This window comes from Salmo trutta, chromosome 28, assembly GCF_901001165.1.
Source record: "Salmo trutta chromosome 28, fSalTru1.1, whole genome shotgun sequence".
In the NCBI taxonomy this organism is placed as follows: Eukaryota; Metazoa; Chordata; class Actinopteri; order Salmoniformes; family Salmonidae; genus Salmo; species Salmo trutta.
In genome coordinates, this window is record NC_042984.1 from 10,942,576 (window position 1) to 10,964,414 (window position 21,839).

A 21,839-nucleotide genomic window follows, 5' to 3' on the forward strand; every position below is an offset into this window, starting at 1 on the left:
CCCTACGGGCCCTGGTCAGAAGCCCAGGTGTCTCTGTTAGTAAATGTGTTCTGTCATGACGTTGCCCTCTTTGGGTACAGCGAGCACCATCCCCCTCTCCCTCTCTATACCCTTTCACCAGGCTCTGTAAGAGAGGTCGTAAATTCCTATGAGGAGACCCTCTCCTCATGGCCACAGTATAGAGAGGGAGTGAGTTTCATAGAGAGGACAAAGGAATTTCTTCCACCTCACAGAACTGGAGAACCGAACGACATTTATGTTCTGGAGAAGGTATCAAAGATCGGTGAAGAATCCAGCTACGAACTGGTCCGTTTGGTACAATTTTGTGAAACTCATGAGAGACAATATGGCCACATTACCATAACGCTGTTTATACAATAGCCTCAGCTATGAGGCATACATCTAATTGTTGTATAAAATAAATGAGTGGGGATGGAACTGTTTTGTGAAATTGTGTGATGTGATTTTGGACTGTTTAATGAAGGAAACTCCAATTCCCTTTAGAGTTTAACTAAATCAGAGGACCGCCCATGAGCACAGTTATGGTCTGGCGTCATGGGACAGGCCCTTTTCTGCTCTTCCGAATAAAACCCCCACCAAGGTTTTCTATCACCAGACCGAGCTTACCTCAATTACGAGATGGCCAGGGTTTGAGACCATGCATTTCTCTTGATTAACTTTTAACCATACCACGTGGTTAAACTCTTAGACTATTGATACCGACAGAATAAGAACAACTCTTTGATATTAATTACTAGTCTGCAGCTAGGAATTCGGTATCATTGTACGCGAAGACCGACAACCGCCGAAACAGCTATTCTATAACGACATGAATGAATGTTACTCTGAACTATCCATTCTAACCACGACAGAGAGAGAGAGAGAGGGCGGACAGACTCTCCAACAGAAACTAACTTTTCAACAGAGATCCCGACGACACACTGAGCATAAATATATATATTGATTGCAATTGTTCCCGAATGAGTGAGCGTTCATGTGCAAAGGATTAGCATTTCAATTGTTATATTCAACTCTGTAGTGTCTCCTCAGTTGACCCCCCCCCCCCACTCCCCTTTTGTCTAACAAGCCGCCATGCCGGTTTAGCCCACTAGGGCACATTCTCCTATCATTTCCTTGTAAACATATCTACTGTTTGTTATGCATTTCTGTGAATTACCTAGTTAGTAAATAAATTATTTTAAGACAATTGATGTATGGATGGCTCATAGTGAAGACTGGGTTCGTGCAGATAACCAACAATTTACGACGTTTGGAATGAGACTAACGTGAGGTAAATAATAATTCATTAATTCGAAGACTAATTGATTTGTAAACCCTGATGTAGAGAATATGGTTGTAAACCCTGATGTAGAGAACAGGGTTGGAAACCCTGATGTAGGGAATATTATTGGAAACCCTGATGTAGGGAATAGGGTTGGAAACCCTGATGTAGAGAATATGGTTGTAAACCCTGATGTAGAGAATAGGGTTGGAAACCCTGATGTAGAGAATATTATTGGAAACCCTGATGTAGAGAATATTATTGGAAACCCTGATGTAGGGAATATTATTGGAAACCCTGATGTAGAGAATATTATTGGAAACCCTGATGTAGAGAATATTATTGGAAACCCTGATGTAGAGAATATTATTGGAAACCCTGATGTAGAGAATATTATTGGAAACCCTGATGTAGAGAATAGGGTTGGAAACCCTGATGTAGAGAATATGGTTGTAAACCCTGATGTAGAGAATAGGGTTGGAAACCCTGATGTAGGGAATAGGGTTGGAAACCCTGATGTAGGGAACAGGGTTGGAAACCCTGATGTAGGGAACAGGGTGCCATTTGGGACTCAGCCAGTGTGTCCCCAGTCCCACTGCCAGGAGGCCACGTAATGGGACTCAGACAGTGTGTCCCCAGTCCCACAGCCAGGAGGCCACATAATGGGACTCAGACAGTGTGTCCTAGTCCCACTGCCAGGAGGCCACATAATGGGACTCAGACAGTGTGTCCTAGTCCCACTGCCAGGAGGCCACATAATGGGACTCAGACAGTGTGTCCCCAGTCCCACAGCCAGGAGGCCACATAATGGGACTCAGACAGTGTGTCCTAGTCCACAGCCAGGAGGCCACATAATGGGACTCAGACAGTGTGTCCTAGTCCACAGCCAGGAGGCCACATAATGGGACTCAGACAGTGTGTCCTAGTCCCACTGCCAGGAGGCCACATAATGGGACTCAGACAGTGTGACCTAGTCCCACTGCCAGGACGCTACGTCACCACTGGCACTGACACCTCTTGTAACGAAGCCAAAGACACTACATTTGAAACCTCTCTGATGTCACATAGCCTTGTTTAGCCTGCTGGCTGGCACACAGGACATGAATGGGGAGACAGTGACCACAGCATCAGAGAGGGAGAGAGAGGGGGTGGGGCGGCTGGACCTCCCTGACCAAAGGCTTTAACCTTCTGGCTGGCACACTGGACATGAGCAGATAGACAGGGACCACAGCATCAGAGATACAACTAGATGAGAGAGTGAGTTCTGTTCCTAACCAATCATCATCCTCCCCCCCAGTCTCCCAGGTAACAGACATGATACAGTCCAACAAGGTAAACACTTCCATCTGCTGGTGACATAGTGGTTGTTTCTGTCCAATCACGCAACTACTGTTGAATACTGGACAAATTATGTGATGGGGAATTTTCTGAAATAACAAAGCCAGAGCATTTGTAAACATCAGTACATCTGTTTATTCATTTCTGTTCTTATTTTTCATAATGTGCTATTGAAAACAGATGTGTTCTGTACATTATCGGGTACAGCAGGTTAGTAGGACATTTCATATGTTGACTTTTCTGAACATTGTTGTTATTACACCAGACATCATATTCAGTATTGGAGGTGGTGGTGGGTACAGCAGAGTTACATTTAGTGCATGTATTGCAGTATAAATATAAATCAGACATAAAAATAAAAATAGTGCAATTTTTACCCCGTCTTAAACAGAAGAGGAGTCTTGATAGGTTCAGCTACTGTTTTGTCGAAGCTAGAAGACTTTGTATTGCATACAGAATTTAGGTATGTCGGGGGAAAAACGATTGAAAATTATAATAGTAAAAAATTGTGCTTTGGATATCCAAAGATTTTACTTGTTTAAAAAATATATATAAATTACCTGCGATAAAAATGGAATGCAAGTGAGATTGATTCAGATTGTTGTGTTTCAGCAGTGAAACTGTGCTTGGGTGGTGTATGTGTGTGTGTGTGTGTGTTGTGTAGTTCTCAAGCCTTATACTGTCTCTCAAAACTGCAAAAATGTTAGGTTAGAGGTCAATCAATGGAAATAATAACAGTGGTTGCATCTGAAACGGCCTCCTGTCCACTGTAATGCACATCGTTTGACCAGGGCACATGGGGCTCCCGTCAAAAGTAGTGGACACATTCAGTGTTTCATACTTAAAAGAAAGAAAATACACTATTTATATATAAATACATGCTTATGAGGCTTTGAAGACATGATCATATAAGTAGGTCTACAGTACATTTCCTAGATGTTGTCTGTCAACATATGTTGATTTTGTGCACCTTGATATTACTGAGGAAGAACTGAGAATTAATTATAAACTGGGTGGTTCGAGCCCTGAATGCTGATTGTCTGACATCCGTGGTATATCAGACCATATACCACGGGTATGACAAAACAAATATATTTTTTAAGTTGGTAACCAGTTTATAATAGCAATAAGTCACCTCGGGGGTTTGTGGAATATGGCCAATATACCACAGCTAAGGGCTGTATCCAGGCACTCCGCGTTGAGTTGTGTCTAAGAACAGCCCTTAGCCATGGTATATTGGCCATATAGCATACCCCCTCAGGCCTTATTGCTTCAATATACAATATATACAAATATGTAATGATACATAAATACTGAATACATAATATGATTGTCATCCATTCATTTTCTCTTCAGAATGACAAGTGAAAAGCTGTAGTGACTTAGTATGGTCCTGGAAAGCCCTTCTACTTAGAAAGAAATATGACATGTCCTTTATACTTGGAAAGAAATATAACCCGTCCTTCTAGTTAGAAAGAAATATAACATGTCCTTCTAGTTGGAAAGAAATATAACATGTCCTAGTTAGAAAGAAATATAACATGTCCTTCTAGTTGGAAAGAAATATGACATGCCCTTCTACTTAGAAAGAAATATGACATGTCCTTTATACTTGGAAAGAAATATAACCCGTCCTTCTAGTTAGAAAGAAATATAACATGTCCTTCTAGTTGGAAAGAAATATAACATGTCCTTCTAGTTAGAAAGAAATATAACATGTCCTTCTAGTTAGAAAGAAATATAACATGTCCTTCTACTTAGAGAGAAATATAACATGTCCTTCTACTTAGAAAGAAATATGACATGTCCTTCTACTTAGAGAGAAATATAACATGTCCTTCTAGTTAGAAAGAAATATAACATGTCCTTCTAGTTAGAAAGAAATATAACATGTCCTTCTAGTTAGAAAGAAATATAACATGTCCTTCTAGTTAGAAAGAAATATAACATGTCCTTCTACTTAGAAAGAAATATGACATGTCCTTTATACTTGGAAAGAAATATAACATGTCCTTCTACTTAGAAAGAAATATAACATGTCCTTCTAGTTAGAAAGAAATATAACATGTCCTTCTAGTTAGAAAGAAATATAACATGTCCTTCTAGTTAGAAAGAAATATAACATGTCCTTCTACTTAGAAAGAAATATGACATGTCCTTCTACTTAGAAAGAAATATAACATGTCCTTTATACTTGGAAAGAAATATAGCATGTCCTTCTACTTAGAAAGAAATATGACATGTCCTTCTACTTAGAAAGAAATATGACATGTCCTTCTACTTAGAAAGAAATATGACATGTCCTTTATACTTGGAAAGAAATATGACATGTCCTTCTACTTAGAAAGAAATATAACATGTCCTTTATACTTGGAAAGAAATATAGCATGTCCTTCTACTTAGAAAGAAATATGACATGTCCTTTATACTTGGAAAGAAATATAGCATGTCCTTCTACTTAGAAAGAAATATGACATGTCCTTCTAGTTAGAAAGAAATATAACATGTCCTTCTAGTTAGAAAGAAATATGACATGTCCTTCTACTTGTAAAAAATAAATATGTTGTCATGCACATACATTTAATTAACTAACTGTGGTAGTAATTCATTTTTATTAATGTATAGTTTTATGTAATGATAAACCAATACTTATGTGAGTGTTTTTCTGCACTGAGATGCGTGCTGCTCTGTGCTTTAAGCTCTTGTTTTCTTGGGAAAGCTTCAGGTCTGTACTACTATGCAAAAAAACATACATGTAGCTCCTTTAAAGAAACCTTATAAAGGTGTTGTATAATTTAACCAGTAGTTTTGAAAGTAGCGCTCATGAGCCAAAACGTTTGGTGAAAATGGTGCACAACATCATCCATTTCATATGATGCTGTGCACCATACAGAATACTAAGCCTTGTCTCAAGATAGTAGGTTGGTGGTTGAAGATTTCCCTCTAGTGGTTTGGGGGCTGTGCTTTGGCAAAGTGGGTGGGGTTATATCCTGCCTGTTTGACCCTGTCCGGGGGTATCGTCGGACGGGGCCGCAGTGTCTCCCGACCCCTCCTGTCTCAGCCTCCAGTATTTATGCTGCAATAGTTTATGTGTCGGGGGGCTAGGGTCAGTCTGTGATATCTGGAGTATTTCTCCTGTCTTATCCGGTGTCCTGTGTGAATTTAAGTATGCTCTCTCTAATTCTCTCTCTCTTTTACTATCCCTTTCTCTCTCTTTCTCTCAGAGGATCTGAGCCCTAGGACCATGCCTCAGGACTAACTGGCCTGATGACTCCTTGCTGTCCCCAGTCCACATGGCTGTGCTGCTGCTCCAGTTTCAACTGTTCTGCCCGTGGCTTTGGAACCCTGACCTGTTCACCAGACGTGTTACCTTGTCCCAGACCTGCTGTTTTCACCTCTCTAGAGACAGCAGGTGCGGTAGAGATACTCTGAATGATCGGCTATGAAAAGCCAACTGACATTTACTCCTGAGGTGCTGACCTGTTGCACCCTCAACAACCACTGTGAATATTATTATCTGAGCCTGCTGGTCATCTATCGACATTTGAACATGGCCATGTTCTGTTATAATCTCCACCCGGCACAGCCAGAGGAGGACTGGCCACCCCTCAGAGCCTGGTTCCTCTCTAGGTTTCTTCCTAGGTTCCTGCCTTTCAAAGGGTGTTTTTCGTAGCCACCGTGCTTCTACACCTGCATTGCTTGCTGTTTGGGGTTTTAGGCTGGGTTTCTGTACAGCACTTTGAGATATCAGCTGATGTAAGAAGGGCTTTATAAATACATTTGATTGATTGATATGCTGCAAAATAAATATAATCCTGAAATTCGTATGATATGTTGCGAATTCCAATTAGTACAATATGTTACGAATTGGTAAAGCCTTAAGATCCCATTCTATCTCGTTAACAAGGTTGGAAGCTCAGAAAAATGGTGTTTGATCTACATATGGTCTACACATCATCATTCTCCTTTTTCCTCAAGCAGAGAGCTATCCGTAGTGAATAGATTACCTATTATATTCAGATTCACATTCTATTATGGTATTACATTGGGTAACATTGAATACTATGTCACTTCAGGTGTCGTGACACAAGCCCACCACTAGAGGTCCCTCGCTCCACACACATGAACGACAGGAAGTGCTATGGACACACTTTGCCCAAGGATTATGAACATACTGACAAGATATACGTCTCTCCTCCCTAAGGGGAGTTGTTGTCCACAAAGCGGCACTGCGGGCTGTCTAGCTCCCGCCTATCCTTTCTTTGGATTGGTGGATACATCTCATTATTGTAATCCTTTTTTAATATTTGCTGAGGGTTGTTGACGTCAACCGCCTGTATTCAATGGAGAGAGATGCTGTGCTACTAACCTCATGCCATGAATATGCAGAGCCACTCCGAATATGAAGTGTTTTTTCCTACTTATATCAGTACACTAGTAACAATTACGAAACTTCTATTCGATCAAATAAACCTCACGTAGCAAATAACCCAGAAATGTTTTTGTTGACCAAATTCAACACTCTCTCATTGACCTCCATCCAAAAACTCCTTGCTTGGTGGGTGAAACAACATAAAATCGCTACATGCTGGAGGGAGACTGATTTGCTGCCGAGTTGGGCCTCTCTCTTCCTCTTCCTCTCTGCTTTGTCACAGTCCTTGTGATTACAGTGGAATGGCTGGATTTACATCATAATTCATAAGAACTGAATTATTGTGGAAGCATAATTTATACACTACTCATCATTGGAGCACTGGAACTTTAACTGAACTAATTATCAGAACTTTAACTGAATTAATTATCAGAATTTTAACTGAACTTGTTACCAGAACTTTAACTGAACTTGTTATAAGAAGTGCTAATCAACTGCTCAAATAGCCTACATTGAGTGTGATGTAGTGTCTGAGGAAACAGATCAGACTGGATTCTGCCAGTAGTAGGAGAGCTACAGTAAAGTTCTGTACTGTAGGCTGTACAGTGATACATTCTGGACAGTCTGGAATTGGTTTTAGGGAGAGTGTTCGTGTGTTGCCTAAATGTTTAGAACTTCCCTACAAATGGTTAACGTATCTCCTCAAGTACTGATGATCTTTTTGGTAAAAAAAAAATTGATATATACATTTCAGGCAGACAAGCAAAAGTGTCTGGTCTGACTCCTCCTATCTCGGTCCCTGTCTGCGATCTGATTGGTGGATTCAATGGCAAAACTACTCTGATCTTCTGTAGATCCATTCTGTTGATACATGATAAATATACATAAGAGTTGTAGATGACAATGTGCAAGTTTGTGCTTTGATAATGTGCTTTGATGTGCTCTGATTCATACATGTTTGATTCCTCTGTGTCACTATATAACGCCTACAGACCGCGGGGAAAACAACAAGGATGCCGTCATTGGCACACATTCCAAAAATCTGATTATACAAAGTGGATATTTTTCAAATCTGTCAAGATCTTTGTGTTCTAACAGGCCCACAATGTGGTTGCTACTGTTTTCGCTGCATAATATTTAGAAATAGTCCTTTTCGTGATTATAAAAAAGTCTGTTAAATGCTAACTCCTGTTCGTATAAGCTGGTAGCGTAGCTAGCATATAGAAATCAGTGGTGGTACTTGAAGCTGTTTTTAAGTGTAAATCAGTTGATTGGTGATGATGACATGAACCTGTATTGGGGTTGACATCCATACAAGCATTTTAATCCAATTTTCACTCCAAAATAGTGTCAAATACACATATAAACAATAGCCTAAATGTAGGCAAATTTTTATGGAGGGCAATGAGGAGATTCTGAATGGCGTTGACATGGAATTTTGGTCGAGTTGGATTGATCTCTTTACCACATCTATAAAGAAAGAGAAAGGTAAGGTCATTACATAGTGTATACCAGCCCAGGTGCCTGAACACATGTGAATACAGTGGTGACCACTCTGCTACTGCCCAGTGGGCCCTAATTCCAGCAAATATTCAGTCAAATCTTTAAATCCTGACTTACAGAAAATTGTAGTGACGGAAGACACTGTGACCTATGCCACACTACGCTACAGTCACTAATAAGCATTACATTACACTTGTTGTTTCAGCATGTTAACTGCACCAACCCATCTGCGTCTGGGGGACAGTTTGGGTTGTACCTACACTACTGTTCAAAAGTTTTGGGTCACTTAGAAATGTCCTTGTTTTTGAAAGAAAAACACATTTTTTTGTCCATTAGAATAACATCAAAATGATCAGAAATACAGTGTAGACATTGTTAATGTTGTAAATGACTACAGTAGCTGGAAACGGCTGATTTTCTTATGGAATATCTACATAGGCGTACAGATGCCCATTATCAGCAACCATCACTCCTGTGTTCCAATGGCACAGGGGGCCTCCCACTCCTCTTTCTATTCTGGTTAGAGCCAGTTTGCGCTGTTCTGTGAAGGGAGTAGTACACAGCGTTGTACGAGATCTTCAGTTTCTTGGCAATTTCTTGCATGGAATAGCCTTAATTTCTCAGAACAAGAATAGACTGACGAGTTTCAGAAGAAAGTTCTTTGTTTCTGGCCATTTTGAGCCTGTAATCTAAACCACAAATGCTGATGCTCCAGATACTCAACAAGTCTAAAGAAGGCCATTTTTATTGCTTCTTTAATCAGAACAACAGTTTTCAGTTGTGCTAACATAATTGCAAACGTGTTTTCTAATGATCAACTAGCCTTTTAAAATGATTAACTTGGATTAGCTAACACAATGTGCCATTGCAACACAGGACTGATGGTTGCTGATAATGGGCCTCTGTATGCCTATGTAGATATTCCATAAAAGATCTGCCGTTTCCAGCTACTCTAGTCATTTACAACATTAACAATGTCTACACTGTATTTCTGATCAATGTCATGTTATTTTAATGGACAAAAAAATGTGCTTTTCTTTCAAAAACAAGGACATTTCTAAGTGACCCCAAACTTTTGAACAGTAGTGTAACTGTTTGGGTGGTACCGCTAAGTGGTTTTGAGTGCTGCTAGCAGGGAGGGTTAGGGTGGGGGTGTAAGGGGCAACAGTGTTTTGTCTAGGACAAGATGGCGGTCCGCTTGTAGTGACTGAGACGCATCACGCTGCTGTGGGAGTACTCAGGGCACTCTGGGAGGACTCTCCAGCAGGGGGCAGCGTGGAGGTGGGGGTCTGTCTTCGTTAGGGGGTGTTTTTCTTTTCCTCCTCCTCTTCCTTGTCATGCTCCTCTCTCTCTCTCTCTCTCTCTCTCTCTCTCTCTCTCTCTCTCTCTCTCTCTCTCTCTCTCTCTCTCTCTCTTGTTCTCTCTCTCTCAGATACAAGCTGCCCTGTCCCCCTGTTGCCCTCCTTCCCTCTCTCCTGGATAGAGAGGGGCTGACCTGTGGAGATGGTGCCTATCCAGACAGGAATTCCTTGCCAATCCCTGGTCCCCCAGTGACCCCTGGTGACCTCTAAATTCTGACCCCTTACATCTGACCCACAGCAGTGGCTGTTCCTTATAGAATCAAATAGAGTAGAATAGAACAGAGAAAAGGGTTAGGGAGGGATAGTGAGGAGGTCCTACTCACCCAGACCTGTGGTAGCTAGGGAGGGATCATTCTATTAACTCTTGAGTCTCGGAGAACTGCAAACACAGAAAGATAAGGATGAATGAGAGAATAGCTAGCAGCAGTAGGACCACAGGTCCAGGAACAGATTATTTGGTGGCGTTCAAGTACTTATTTTTTTCCGGTTACAGTCGCTCTGCACAATTGACAATCTCAGGAAGCGCATTAATAAGATGCACAGCACAATGGCAAATAACACAACCTGGAACTATTGGTCATCATACACCACGCTGAGAGGAGCTCACCTGTTGGCTGGAGTTAGCGGAGGGCGGGGTGACCACGCTCTGGTCCAATAGGGGGTTGAGGGGGGCAGAGCAGGGCAGGTGAGTGGCGCGCCAGTAGATGTCCAGGTACTCTGCCAGGTGTTCACATGCATCCTCCAGCTGGTTCTCATCCAGGATCACATCAAACATCTCCTGAGAGATGAGATAGAATTTAACACAATGTCAAAAACACAATTCAAATTACAACTACTGTCTTGTATCTGAATGGAAAGCCTCAAGGGAATGCTGTTAACACCCCTATCAGACGAGTGTAAGCCTACCATTATGGTGGACAGACACAGTAACATAGATTGTTGTACAATGGAAATAAAAGTATTAGTATTATTTTCATTACATACGGGTGGACACTGGGCTAGTTTGTCCCCTGCCATCATCTGTACATTGAGGTGTTTACTTTGAGATTTCCCCCGAGATTTAATGAGCCTCTGAAGAACCTGGGAGAGAAGAGAAAATAATGAACTTGCTGGCTGACTTGCTGGCTGGCTGACTGACTAACTGGCCGGCTGAATGACTGACTGGCTGGCTGAATGACTGACTGGCTGGCTGACTGACTATATGGCTGGCTGGCTGAATGACTGACTGACTGACTGACTGACTGGCTGACTAACTGGCTGGCTGGCTGAATGACTAACTGACTGACTGACTGGCTGACTAACTGGCTGGCTGGCTGAATGACTAACTGATTGACTGACTGACTGGCTGGCTGAATGACTGGCTGGCAGGCTGGCTGATTAACTGGCTGGCTTAATGACTGACTGGCTGGCTTACTAACTGCCTGGCTGAATGACTGGCTGGATGGATAACTGGCTAACTGCCTGGCTGAATGACTGGCTGGATGGATAACTGGCTAACTGGCTGGCTGAATGACTGACTGAGTGACTGGCTGAATGGCTGGCTGACTAACTGGCTGACTGGCTGGCTCGCTGACTGACTAACTGGCTGGCTGACTGACTGGCTGGCTGGCTGGCTGGCTGGCTGGCTGGCTGACTGACTAACTGGCTGACTGACTGCCCTGACTGACTGACTGACTGACTGACTGGTTGGCTGACTGACTGGCTGAATGACTGACTGCCCTGACTGACTGGTTGGCTGACTGACTGGCTGAATGATTGACTGCCTGGCTGGCTGACTAACTGGCTGACTGGCAGGCTCACTGACTAACTAACTGGCTGACTGACTAACTGGCTGACTGGCTGACTAACTGGCTGACTGGCTGGCTCGCTGACTGACTAACTGGCGGACTGGCTGACTGACTGTGTGCTGGTAGTGGATCAGTCCTTACCTTTGGAGAGGACACCTTAACGTAAATGATGATAGGAGCCAGGGATGTTTTGAGGAGCTGTGCTGGGTGGTTGATAGTGTCTGCGTCCAGAACTACGAGCTGTAGAGTCTTAGCCAGCTCAAAAATCCTCTCAATCTCACTCTGGACCTCAGCTACCACCCCAACACACAGAGAGACAGAGAGAGAGAGAGAGAGAGAGAGAGAGAGGGCTGAGTACAGAGAAAGTGTAATCTGTCCTGAGTGATATACAGATGATGGAACTTAATTCGAGACAGTTTGCTTCAGCAGGAAAATAATCCTAAAGCAACAGGAAATGTGAATTATTATGTGGATTATAATTTATGGCCCTTTTTCTAGGGGTGGGTGAATTTTTCATAAGGGAAAATCAAGCCTGAAATATCAAAGTGGAAATTACAAACTTCAGAAGCCTTTTTAAATCTCAAATACACTACAAGTTTTACATTTCCTTATTGCCCGAAAGTTCTGCAACAGTGTGATCAAATTAATATTCTACATCTGTAGTACATCTATCAACATAGCAGTCTAAACCATGTACTCAGGACTGACAGAGGGTTATTACACACCCTAAATGAAGATGAAAAACAAACAAATGTCTACATTAAAGATGATGAGGGCTGCAGGACAAGTCCTCCTGTACTTACCAAGACTGGAGCGTGTGTTGGACCTCTCCATGATAGCCTTTTTGTTCAATACAGACCTTTTGGCCAATGACAGATCAGCAGTCACCCGCGTGATAGAGATTCTAAAAACATAGATAGTTAGATAGATGGATAGATGGATGGATGGCTGGATGGATGGATGGATGGATTTTTTGTTGTTGTTGACAATATAAGAATACAATTCCATCCAGACAAATGGATACACTGCTTTCAAAATCATAAAGGATTTTTACAAAACAGTTGTAACACTTATTCCATAGTGGTTCTGGCTGTACCCACCTTCCATCAAACCTGTGTTTCAGGAAGTCAAACAGGGCCTTCTGCATCATGTCTGTTACCTGGGAGACAGAGGGGAGTGTGATGATTGGTTAGGAACAGAGAGAACACTGACCCCTGAATATGAATCTTTCTCTCTCTCTCTCTCTGTCTCTCTCTCTGTCTCTCTGTCTCAATGTCTCTCCCTGTCTCCCCCTCTCCCTGTCACCCGTCCCCCCCCTCTCTCTCTAGCTACTCCTCTCCCTGTCTCCACCTGTCTCCCCCGCTTCCTCCCTCTCTGAAATACTTAGAAAGTGAAGGAACACAAATCTGTATGGTGTATTAAATAATGACATAACTTTGTGTGTGGCCTGTTTTTGTGACCATTATGACGTAGAAAACATGGATCTGAGTGTTCCTTCCTTTTCATCTGCAGACATGTTAGTCTGACAGGCTGTGGAGCTTAGAGAGACATGTTAGTCTGACTGTCTGTGGAGCTTAGAGAGACATGTTAGTCTGACTGTCTGTGGAGCTTAGAGAGACATGTTAGTCTGACAGGCTGTGGAGCTTAGAGAGACATGTTAGTCTGACAGGCTGTGGAGCTTAGAGAGACATGTTAGTCTGACAGGCTGTGGAGCTTAGAGAGAGATGTTAGTCTGACTGTCTGTGGAGCTTAGAGAGACATGTTAGTCTGACAGGCTGTGGAGCTTAGAGAGACATGTTAGTCTGACTGTCTGTGGAGCTTAGAGAGACATGTTAGTCTGACAGGCTGTGGAGCTTAGAGAAACATGTTAGTCTGACTGGCTGTGGAGCTTAGAGAGACATGTTAGTCTGACTGTCTGTGGAAGTGGAGCTTAGAAAGACATGTTAGTCTGCTGTCTGTGGAAGTGGAGCTTAGAAAGAGATGGAAAATGAATGTCTTGTGAAATAGGGGATACAACCAAGCACTCCTACTGCTTCTGCTCCCCTACTGTCTCTGGGAGAGAGTGAGAGAGAGAGAGAGTGAGAGAGAGAAAGAGAGAGTGAGAGAGAGAGAAAGAGAGAGTAAGAGAGTCAGAGAGAGGCTGATGTATGCCTCTGGATCATCCACAAAACACATTTCACCAGAGAAATGCATAAATATTTCATAGACACACAAAACAAACTGCTTGTCTCTCAGTCTGCATCCACACAGAAGAGAGAGAGAAAATGTTGAAGCATGGAGAGATTTGATTAAATTATAAGCCTTATCGTTGTGCAGATTTGTTTGTTGGGCTAAGAAGCTCAATACAGTCAAATCGATGACAGTATCGTCTTTTATCACATTACTGACATAACCTACACATCATCTACTCTATGTATTGTGCTTGTACATCAGGCTGGGATTGTGAATGGGCAGTACATATTCTTACTGTATCATAATGTAGTGTCATTCTGGCTCCTGAGTGGCGCAGCAGTCTAAGGCACTGCATCTCAATGCTTGAGGTGTCACTACAGACACCCTGGTTTGAATCCAGGCTGTATCACAACTGGCCGTGATTGGGAGTCCCATAGGGCGGCGCACAATTTGCCCAGCGTCGTCCGGGTTTGGCCAGTGTAGGCTGTCATTGTAAATAAGAATTTGTTCTTAACTGACTTGCCTTGTTAAATTCAATTCAATAAAAAATCTATGGGCTTGGCCCAAGCTTAATGGGCCAAGGAAGGTGTGGTGCGTGTGTGGGTGCGTATCGACCAGCCTCTCACCTCATAGCCTTTCAGTGAGGGCCCCACCAACACCACCGGCCTCATGGAAGGAACAACATCATAGGGTGGGAGATGCTCTGTCTGCAGGGGAGACACACTGGGCTTGAAACGGGCCAACACACACTGGGCTTGGAACGGGCCAACACACACTGCTCTTGGAACGGGCCAACACACACTGCTCTTGGAACGGGCCAACACACACTGCTCTTGGAACGGGCCAACACACACTGGGCTTGGAACGGGCCAACACACACTGGGCTTGAAACGGGCCAACACACACTGCTCTTGGAACAAGCCAACACACACTGCTCTTGGAACGGGCCAACACACACTGGGCTTGGAACGGGCCAACACACACTGGGCTTGGAACGGGCAAACACACACTGGGCTTGAAACGGGCAAACACACACTGGGCTTGGAACGGGCCAACACACACTGGGCTTGGGATGGGCCAACACACACAGGGCTTGAAACGGGCCAACACACACTGCTCTTGGAACGGGCCAACACACACTGGGCTTGGGATGGGCCAACACACACTGGGCTTGGGATGGGCCAACACACACTGGGCTTGAAACGGGCCAACACACACAGGGCTTGGGATGGGCCAACACACACTGGGCTTGGGATGGGCCAACACACACTGGGCTTGGGATGGGCCAACACACACTGGGCTTGAAACGGGCCAACACACACTGGGCTTGAAACGGGCCAACACACACTGGGCTTGGGATGGGCCAACACACACTGGGCTTGGGATGGGCCAACACACACTGGGCTTGAAACGGGCCAACACACACTGGGCTTGAAACGGGCCAACACACACAGGGCTTGGGATGGGCCAACACAGACTTTGGAGCATAACTAGAACCCTGAGTTTCACTACGTTTTTAGTATGGCCCTGGTCAGATCATGTAGTTAGGGATAACTCTGGGCCCTAAGTATAACCCTCCAGTCATTGAGATTAGAATCTACCAGTGTCATCAAGTAAGAGCAAAACAGTTCGGAGTAAAGAGTATTTTATGACACAGCTATTCTTAATTCTAGCTCTGATACATAGTAGAATAATCTGCATTACAAACATACCTGCTTTTGCTTCTGCTTGGCTTGTAAAAACAAGAGAAAACACATTTAGCATGAAAGCTAATATGGAAGTCTAACTATGGAGGGCAGATGGTGTAGTGTCTGAAGACAGGATATCCTGTAACAGCCTTCCAGACCCATTCGTATTCATCCAGTAAAACACTGTCAGGGTTGGAATCAGATCTTCAGCATCCTTCTTGAATTGACTCAATTGAAATGGAGTTGACCTCAACTCTGGATGCTGTGCATTTGGTTGATTGCTCTGCGTTTTAGGCTGGGTGTCTGTAAAGCACTTTGTGACTACTGCTGATGTAAAAAGAGCTCTACAGAATAAATGCGATTGATTGATTGATTATGGATAAACATGCTTTGCTACATAATGAAAAGCAATTGATTCTGGTATGAGGGAGAAGGAGGAGGTCAGTCACCCAACAGCAGTCACTCACCTGCACTAGGTGGTGTGGATCTCCAGCCTGACGATGAGTTCGCCGCTTTCCTGTAGGACAACAACATGGTGCCGATGAGCAAGACGAGGATTCAAGGACTATACAAGTACCTTACCTCTCCTTAAATCATCTCCTTGAATCCTCCCCTTGCTTCCTTTTGATACTCAAGGAATCGTTTACAAGTCCTTTGTTGAAGTTTTGAGGAGGCAGGGAGAGTATTGTAGAAGACGACACAAGGAATAGAGGAAAGACTACTGAGAAAGAGACTGTATGTAGCAGGGAGAGATGATGAACCCTGACCTCTGGGCCTGTTTCTGTTCCTGTTTGATCCGCATGGCCTCCAGTTTCACCGGGCTGGGAATGAAGGTTATGTCTGCCCCTTCCTTCACCAGCCGACCAATCCACCAGTCATTGCTGTATTTCTGCAAAGAGACAAAAATGGATTCCAGTCAAGTCAAAATGAAACTGTTGTCACTGCTGTTTCAACAATATGGCAGCAGGGGTTAATGTGGTAAATTCTTAGTAACCGCCGTGATAGAGATGCCTGTGGTTGTCATGGCCATACATATTGTGAATGTGTAAGGACTGGGTCACAATAGCTACTGTTTAAGATAACTGTAACAACTAAAGAAATGTCACTCTAGTGGCGATGGTGATGACGTGATAGTGATTGTTGATAATGACGCCTACTGAACTCCTCTCACCTCTTTTATGTGTAGAAAGTCTTTGCTTTCAAAGTTGATAGCAGCACCTTGGACAGGACAGTCCGCATCTAGAGCCCCACAGTAACTCACGTTGGTCTTCACTGCAAATGCTACGGGTTTTGACTGGGGAGGACAGAGAGATAGATGAAACAGTGTTTACGAAAGGATGCAGTGACCTGACCTGTCTCTCCTTGGCTCTCTGGACCTGACTAAACACTGCTTTATTTTTATGTTCAACCTTTATTTTACCAGGTAAGTTTTAAAAGGCTTCAAAAGATAGTAATTTCCCATTTAAAATGTCAACACTCATTATAATCCACATAATAATTCACAGTTCCTGTTGCTGCAGGATTATTTTCCTGCTGTAGTAAACTGGCTCAAATTAAGATCCTACATCTGTTCGACCTGAGGAATAGTCGCAGGGGAGAAAAGAGGTCGAAGAAGTGTTGCTCACCTTAGCTCTCTCCAGTTTGGCCTGATTAAACTCCTGTATACGTAAACTACTGACTAAAGTTGAACTCTTAACCTTGGCTCTCTCCATCTGCAGTTTGGCCTGATTAAACTCCTGTATACCTAAACTACTGACTCTTACCGTGGCTCTCTCCAGCTGCAGTTGGGTCTGGCGCTAGGCTTCAAGCTAATTAACTAACTAAACTCCTGACTCTACTAACCCTGGCTCTCTAGGCCTGACTATCGGGTGAAGGAGAGGTTGCCTTCTTTGGCTCTCTCTCTCAGCTGCAGTTGTACCTGGCACTCGACTTCAAACCAGACTTATTCCTGACTGAGGGCTCGATTAAATTCATAGTGCTTATGATCAGCACTGTAGTGCGATTTAAACGTAAACGTAAAATCCAGATTGAGCTGAGATACTGTATGTAGCGTTTACTGTGAATGCAGTCTCCGCGAACACGGGAACATTGCCTTTAAATTTGTAGCGTGTTGGCTCTCTCCAACTGACTAGGGGTTAGAAGCCAGGTTACCTACCTTGGCTCTCTCCAACTGCAGCTGGGCCTGGCGCTCGGCTTCAAGCCGAGACGCCTCCGGGTCGTCCTCCAGGGACACGTCGGAATCTGAGGGTCTACTAGTGTAGGAATCAGCTGAACCCTAGAGAGAGGGAGAAAGAGAGAGAGAGCGAGAGAGAAAGAACAGAAGGTTTACAAAGAAATTCTGCAAAGACTCCATGTTTTCAAATGATCAACCAAGATGATATCAGTCAAAATAACTTGCTACTTGATCTAAAAACACCTACTAAAGCCAATTCCAAGCTCTAAAAGTAGCCCATTGCGTCACTGAGTTGAGATTTGATAACCTGTCTGGCCTGGCCCCATGTGACCTGTCTGGCCTTGCCCTGGACCCATGTGACCTGTCTGGCCTTGCCCTGGTCCCATGTGACCTGTCTGGCCTTGCCCCGGCCCCATGTGACCTGTCTGGCCTAGCCCTGGCCCCATGTGACCTGTCTGGCCTTGCCCCGGCCCCATGTGACCTGTCTGGCCTAGCCCTGGCCCCATGTGACCTGTCTGGCCTTGCCCTGGCCCCATGTGACCTGTCTGGCCTTGCCCTGGCCCCATGTGACCTGTCTGGCCTAGCCCCGGCCCCATGTGACCTGTCTGGCCTGGCCCCATGTGACCTGTCTGGCCTTGCCCTGGCCCCATGTGACCTGTCTGGCCTAGCCCCGGCCCCATGTGACCTGTCTGGCCTGGCCCCATGTGACCTGTCTGGCCTTGCCCTGGCCCCATGTGACCTGTCTGGCCTAGCCCCGGCCCCATGTGACCTGTCTGGCCTGGCCCCATGTGACCTGTCTGGCCTTGCCCTGGCCCCATGTGACCTGTCTGGCCTTGCCCTGGCCCCATGTGACCTGTCTGGCCTTGCCCTGGCCCCATGTGACCTGTCTGGCCTTGCCCTGGCCCCATGTGACCTGTCTGGCCTTGCCCCGGCCCCATGTGACCTGCGTAGCTACGACTGCCAGTTCCAGTTCATGCTCAGTTCCTTAAGTGCTTTCCAATGCAGTCGTGTCTGAGGAGCGTGTGTGTGAGGTGAAGACTGCAACATCATACAGTACATCTACTAAGGTTCCCCTCTTTATTTACTGAAGTGAACCAAGGCAAACCTTGCAGCACATTCAGTGAGATGCTGCCACAACATGCTTTAACTTCCCATCTAAACAGTATTATCAGGTTCATATCACCCACCAACAGTCAGTCACCACACAATGTGCTGCTTTTAGATGGTGCATAGATGGTGTGATGGTGCATAGTAGAGGTCGACCAAGTAGAGGTGGTGTGATGGTGCATAGTAGGGGTCGATCAAGTTTTCATAACAATCGGTAATCGGCATTTTTGGACACCGATTATGGCCAATTACATTGCACTCCACGAGGAGACTGCGTGGCAGGCTGACTACCTGTTATGCGAGTGCAGCAAGGAGCCAAGGTAAGGTGCTAGCTAGCATTAAACTTATCTTATAAAAAACAATAAATCTTAACAAAATCACTAGTTAACTACACATGGTGGATGATATTACTAGTTTATCTAGCTTGTCCTGCGTTGCATATAATCGATGCAGTGCCTGTTAATTTATCATCGAATCACAGTCTACTTCGCCAAACGGGTGATGAATTAACAAGCGCATTCGCGAAAAAAGCACTGTCGTTGCACCAATGTGTACCTAACCATAAACATCAATGCCTTTCTTAAAATTAATACACATGTATATATTTTTAAACCTGCATATTTAGTTAATATTGCCTGCTAACATGAATTTCTTTTAATTAGGGAAATTGTGTCACTTCTCTTGCGTTCTGTGCAAGCAGAGTTAGGGTATATGCAGCAGTTTGGGCTGCCTGGCTCGTAGCGAACTGTGTGAAGACCATTTCTTCCTAACAAAGACCGTAATTAATTTGCCAGAATTGTACATAATTGTGACATAACGTTGAAGGTTGTGCAATGTAACAGCAATATTTACACTTAGGGATGCCACCCGTTAGATAAAATACGGAACGGTTCCCTATTTCACTGAAAGAATAAACATTTTGTTTTCAAAATGATAGTTTCTGGATTTGACCATATTAATGACCTAAGGCTTATATTTCTGTGTGTTATTATCTTATAATTAAGTCTATGATTTGATAGAGCAGTCTGACTGAGCGGTGGTAGGCAGCAGCAGGCTCATAAGCATTCATTCAAACAGCACTTTCGTGCGTTTGCCAACAGCTCTTCGCTGTGCTTCAAGCATTGCGCTGTTTATGACTTCAAGTCTATCAACTCCCGAGATTAGGCTGGCAATACTAAAGTACCTATTAGATCATCCAATAGTGAAAGGTATATGAAATACAAATGGTATAGAGAGAAATAGTCCTATAATAACTACAACCTAAAACTTCTTAGCTGGGAATATTGAAGACTCATGTTAAAAGGAACCACCAGCTTTCATATGTTCTGAGCAAGGAACTTAAACGTTAGCTTTTTTACATGGCACATATTGATTGCACTTTTACTTTCTTCTCCAACACTTTGTTTTTGCATTATTTAAACCAAATTGAACATGTATTATTATTTATTTGAGACTAAATTGATTTTATTGATGTATTATATTAAGTTAAAATAAGTGTTCATTCAGTATTGTTGTAATTGTCATTATTACAAATATATATATAAAAATCGGCCCGATTAATTGGTATCGGCTTTTTTTTGGTCCTCCAATAGACGGTATCAGTATCGGCGGTGAGAAATCATAATCGGTCAACCTCTAGTGCATAGATGGTGTGATGGTGCATAGATGGTGTGATGGTGCATAGATGGTGTGACGGTGCATAGATGGTGTGACGGTGCATAGATGGTGTGATGGTGCATAGATGGTGTGACGGTGCATAGATGGTGTGACGGTGCATAGATGGTGTGACGGTGCATAGATGGTGTGATGGTGCATAGATGGTGTGACGGTGCATAGATGGTGTGATGGTGCATAGATGGTGTGACGGTGCATAGATGGTGTGTCCGTTGTTCCGTTTTCTTGTGTATTTATTGTTGTGTTTTCTATTGGTTGGTGTAATAACATTTCCGCTATGGGGGATTAATAAAGTACTATCTTATCTCAGCCATAACGTTGGAGACATGAACAGGATAACCAGGGTAGGTATCAAGTTAAGCTATTCAAACACCTCAACACTTTCTGAAAGAAACCTGGGAAGAGCATCACATCTATAGTAGAAGACATTGATTCCCTCGTCGTATTGGCTCACTGTCAGCTAAACCTGTCATGGGTAAAAATAGACCTGCCCCTCGGCCCCTTCTCAGTCAGTCTGAAACCCAACGTGCTGTACACTCACAGTCACCATCCTTCAATCCCCCCATCTCTTCTCATTCCCAGCTGACCCACACACACACGAGAGGAAGACTGACTCCCCTCATGCCAGACTGATACACACCCACACACCACTGCCAAATATAGCTCAATAACAACGGCACAGTGGCAAGCAGTAGCCTCGCTCCACCCTTCCCTCACTTTCTCCTCTCCCAAAACATTTTGCCAGTCTCGATCCAGAGCACAGCTTTTTTCACCCCCACTCCACTTCTTTCCCCTCTCCCTCCGTGTCCCCCCCCCCCCTCCTCCGATCCTAAACACACCAGGCTGGAACCAGCGATCCATATCATTTAAATATCAAAGCGAGCCGAAGGGGCATGGATCTAAAGGTACTTCCGCAACAGGAAGAAACAAAGCAGAATTAACAAGAAAGTTCAGTTTGGTTAATAGTGCTGCGGATGGGAACAATACATAATAGACTGAGTTTTAACATATATATATATATATAATTGTATGTTAATGCTTTATAACTGGTAATAAGCAACTATGAGACTTTATAATGCCTTATAATAATGATTAGTAGTGTTGCGGATGGGAATGACTAATACACTAAATGGTTGTGTTTTACACATGCCTTTCTGCTTGCAGTAATGCCCTCCATCTATACGCCATCCTGTAGGCTTCGTTAATTAATTATTGATATCCATAGTGTCACGTCCTGACCAGTAAAGGGGTTATTTTTATTGTAGTTTGGTCAGGACGTGGCAGGGGGTATTTGTTTTATGTGGTTCGGGCTGGTTGTGTGTTTAGTAGGGTGTTTGATTTATTATTCCGGGTTTTGGGCACTGGTCTATGTTAATGTATTT

The 21,839-nt window shown here is 43.7% G+C and overlaps 1 protein-coding gene across 1 annotated transcript in view; it reads right to left on the reverse strand.

The window, feature by feature from the left end:
- Window positions 1-7,115: 7,115 nt before the first annotated feature.
- Window positions 7,116-21,839, reverse strand: part of cacnb3b (calcium channel, voltage-dependent, beta 3b) — a 61,621-nt gene continuing 46,897 nt past the window's right edge. The window contains exons 2-14 of the mRNA XM_029718591.1: window positions 17,659-17,778; window positions 16,675-16,797; window positions 16,271-16,392; window positions 15,971-16,020; window positions 15,528-15,547; window positions 14,442-14,522; window positions 12,744-12,802; window positions 12,447-12,547; window positions 11,785-11,936; window positions 10,841-10,936; window positions 10,464-10,634; window positions 10,180-10,235; window positions 7,116-8,462 (exon numbers count right to left, since the gene is read on the reverse strand). Of these exons, the coding sequence (XP_029574451.1) occupies window positions 10,206-10,235; window positions 10,464-10,634; window positions 10,841-10,936; window positions 11,785-11,936; window positions 12,447-12,547; window positions 12,744-12,802; window positions 14,442-14,522; window positions 15,528-15,547; window positions 15,971-16,020; window positions 16,271-16,392; window positions 16,675-16,797; window positions 17,659-17,778 (1,125 nt within the window). The 3' untranslated portion in view covers window positions 7,116-8,462; window positions 10,180-10,205. The remainder of the gene's footprint in view (window positions 8,463-10,179; window positions 10,236-10,463; window positions 10,635-10,840; window positions 10,937-11,784; window positions 11,937-12,446; window positions 12,548-12,743; window positions 12,803-14,441; window positions 14,523-15,527; window positions 15,548-15,970; window positions 16,021-16,270; window positions 16,393-16,674; window positions 16,798-17,658; window positions 17,779-21,839) is intronic.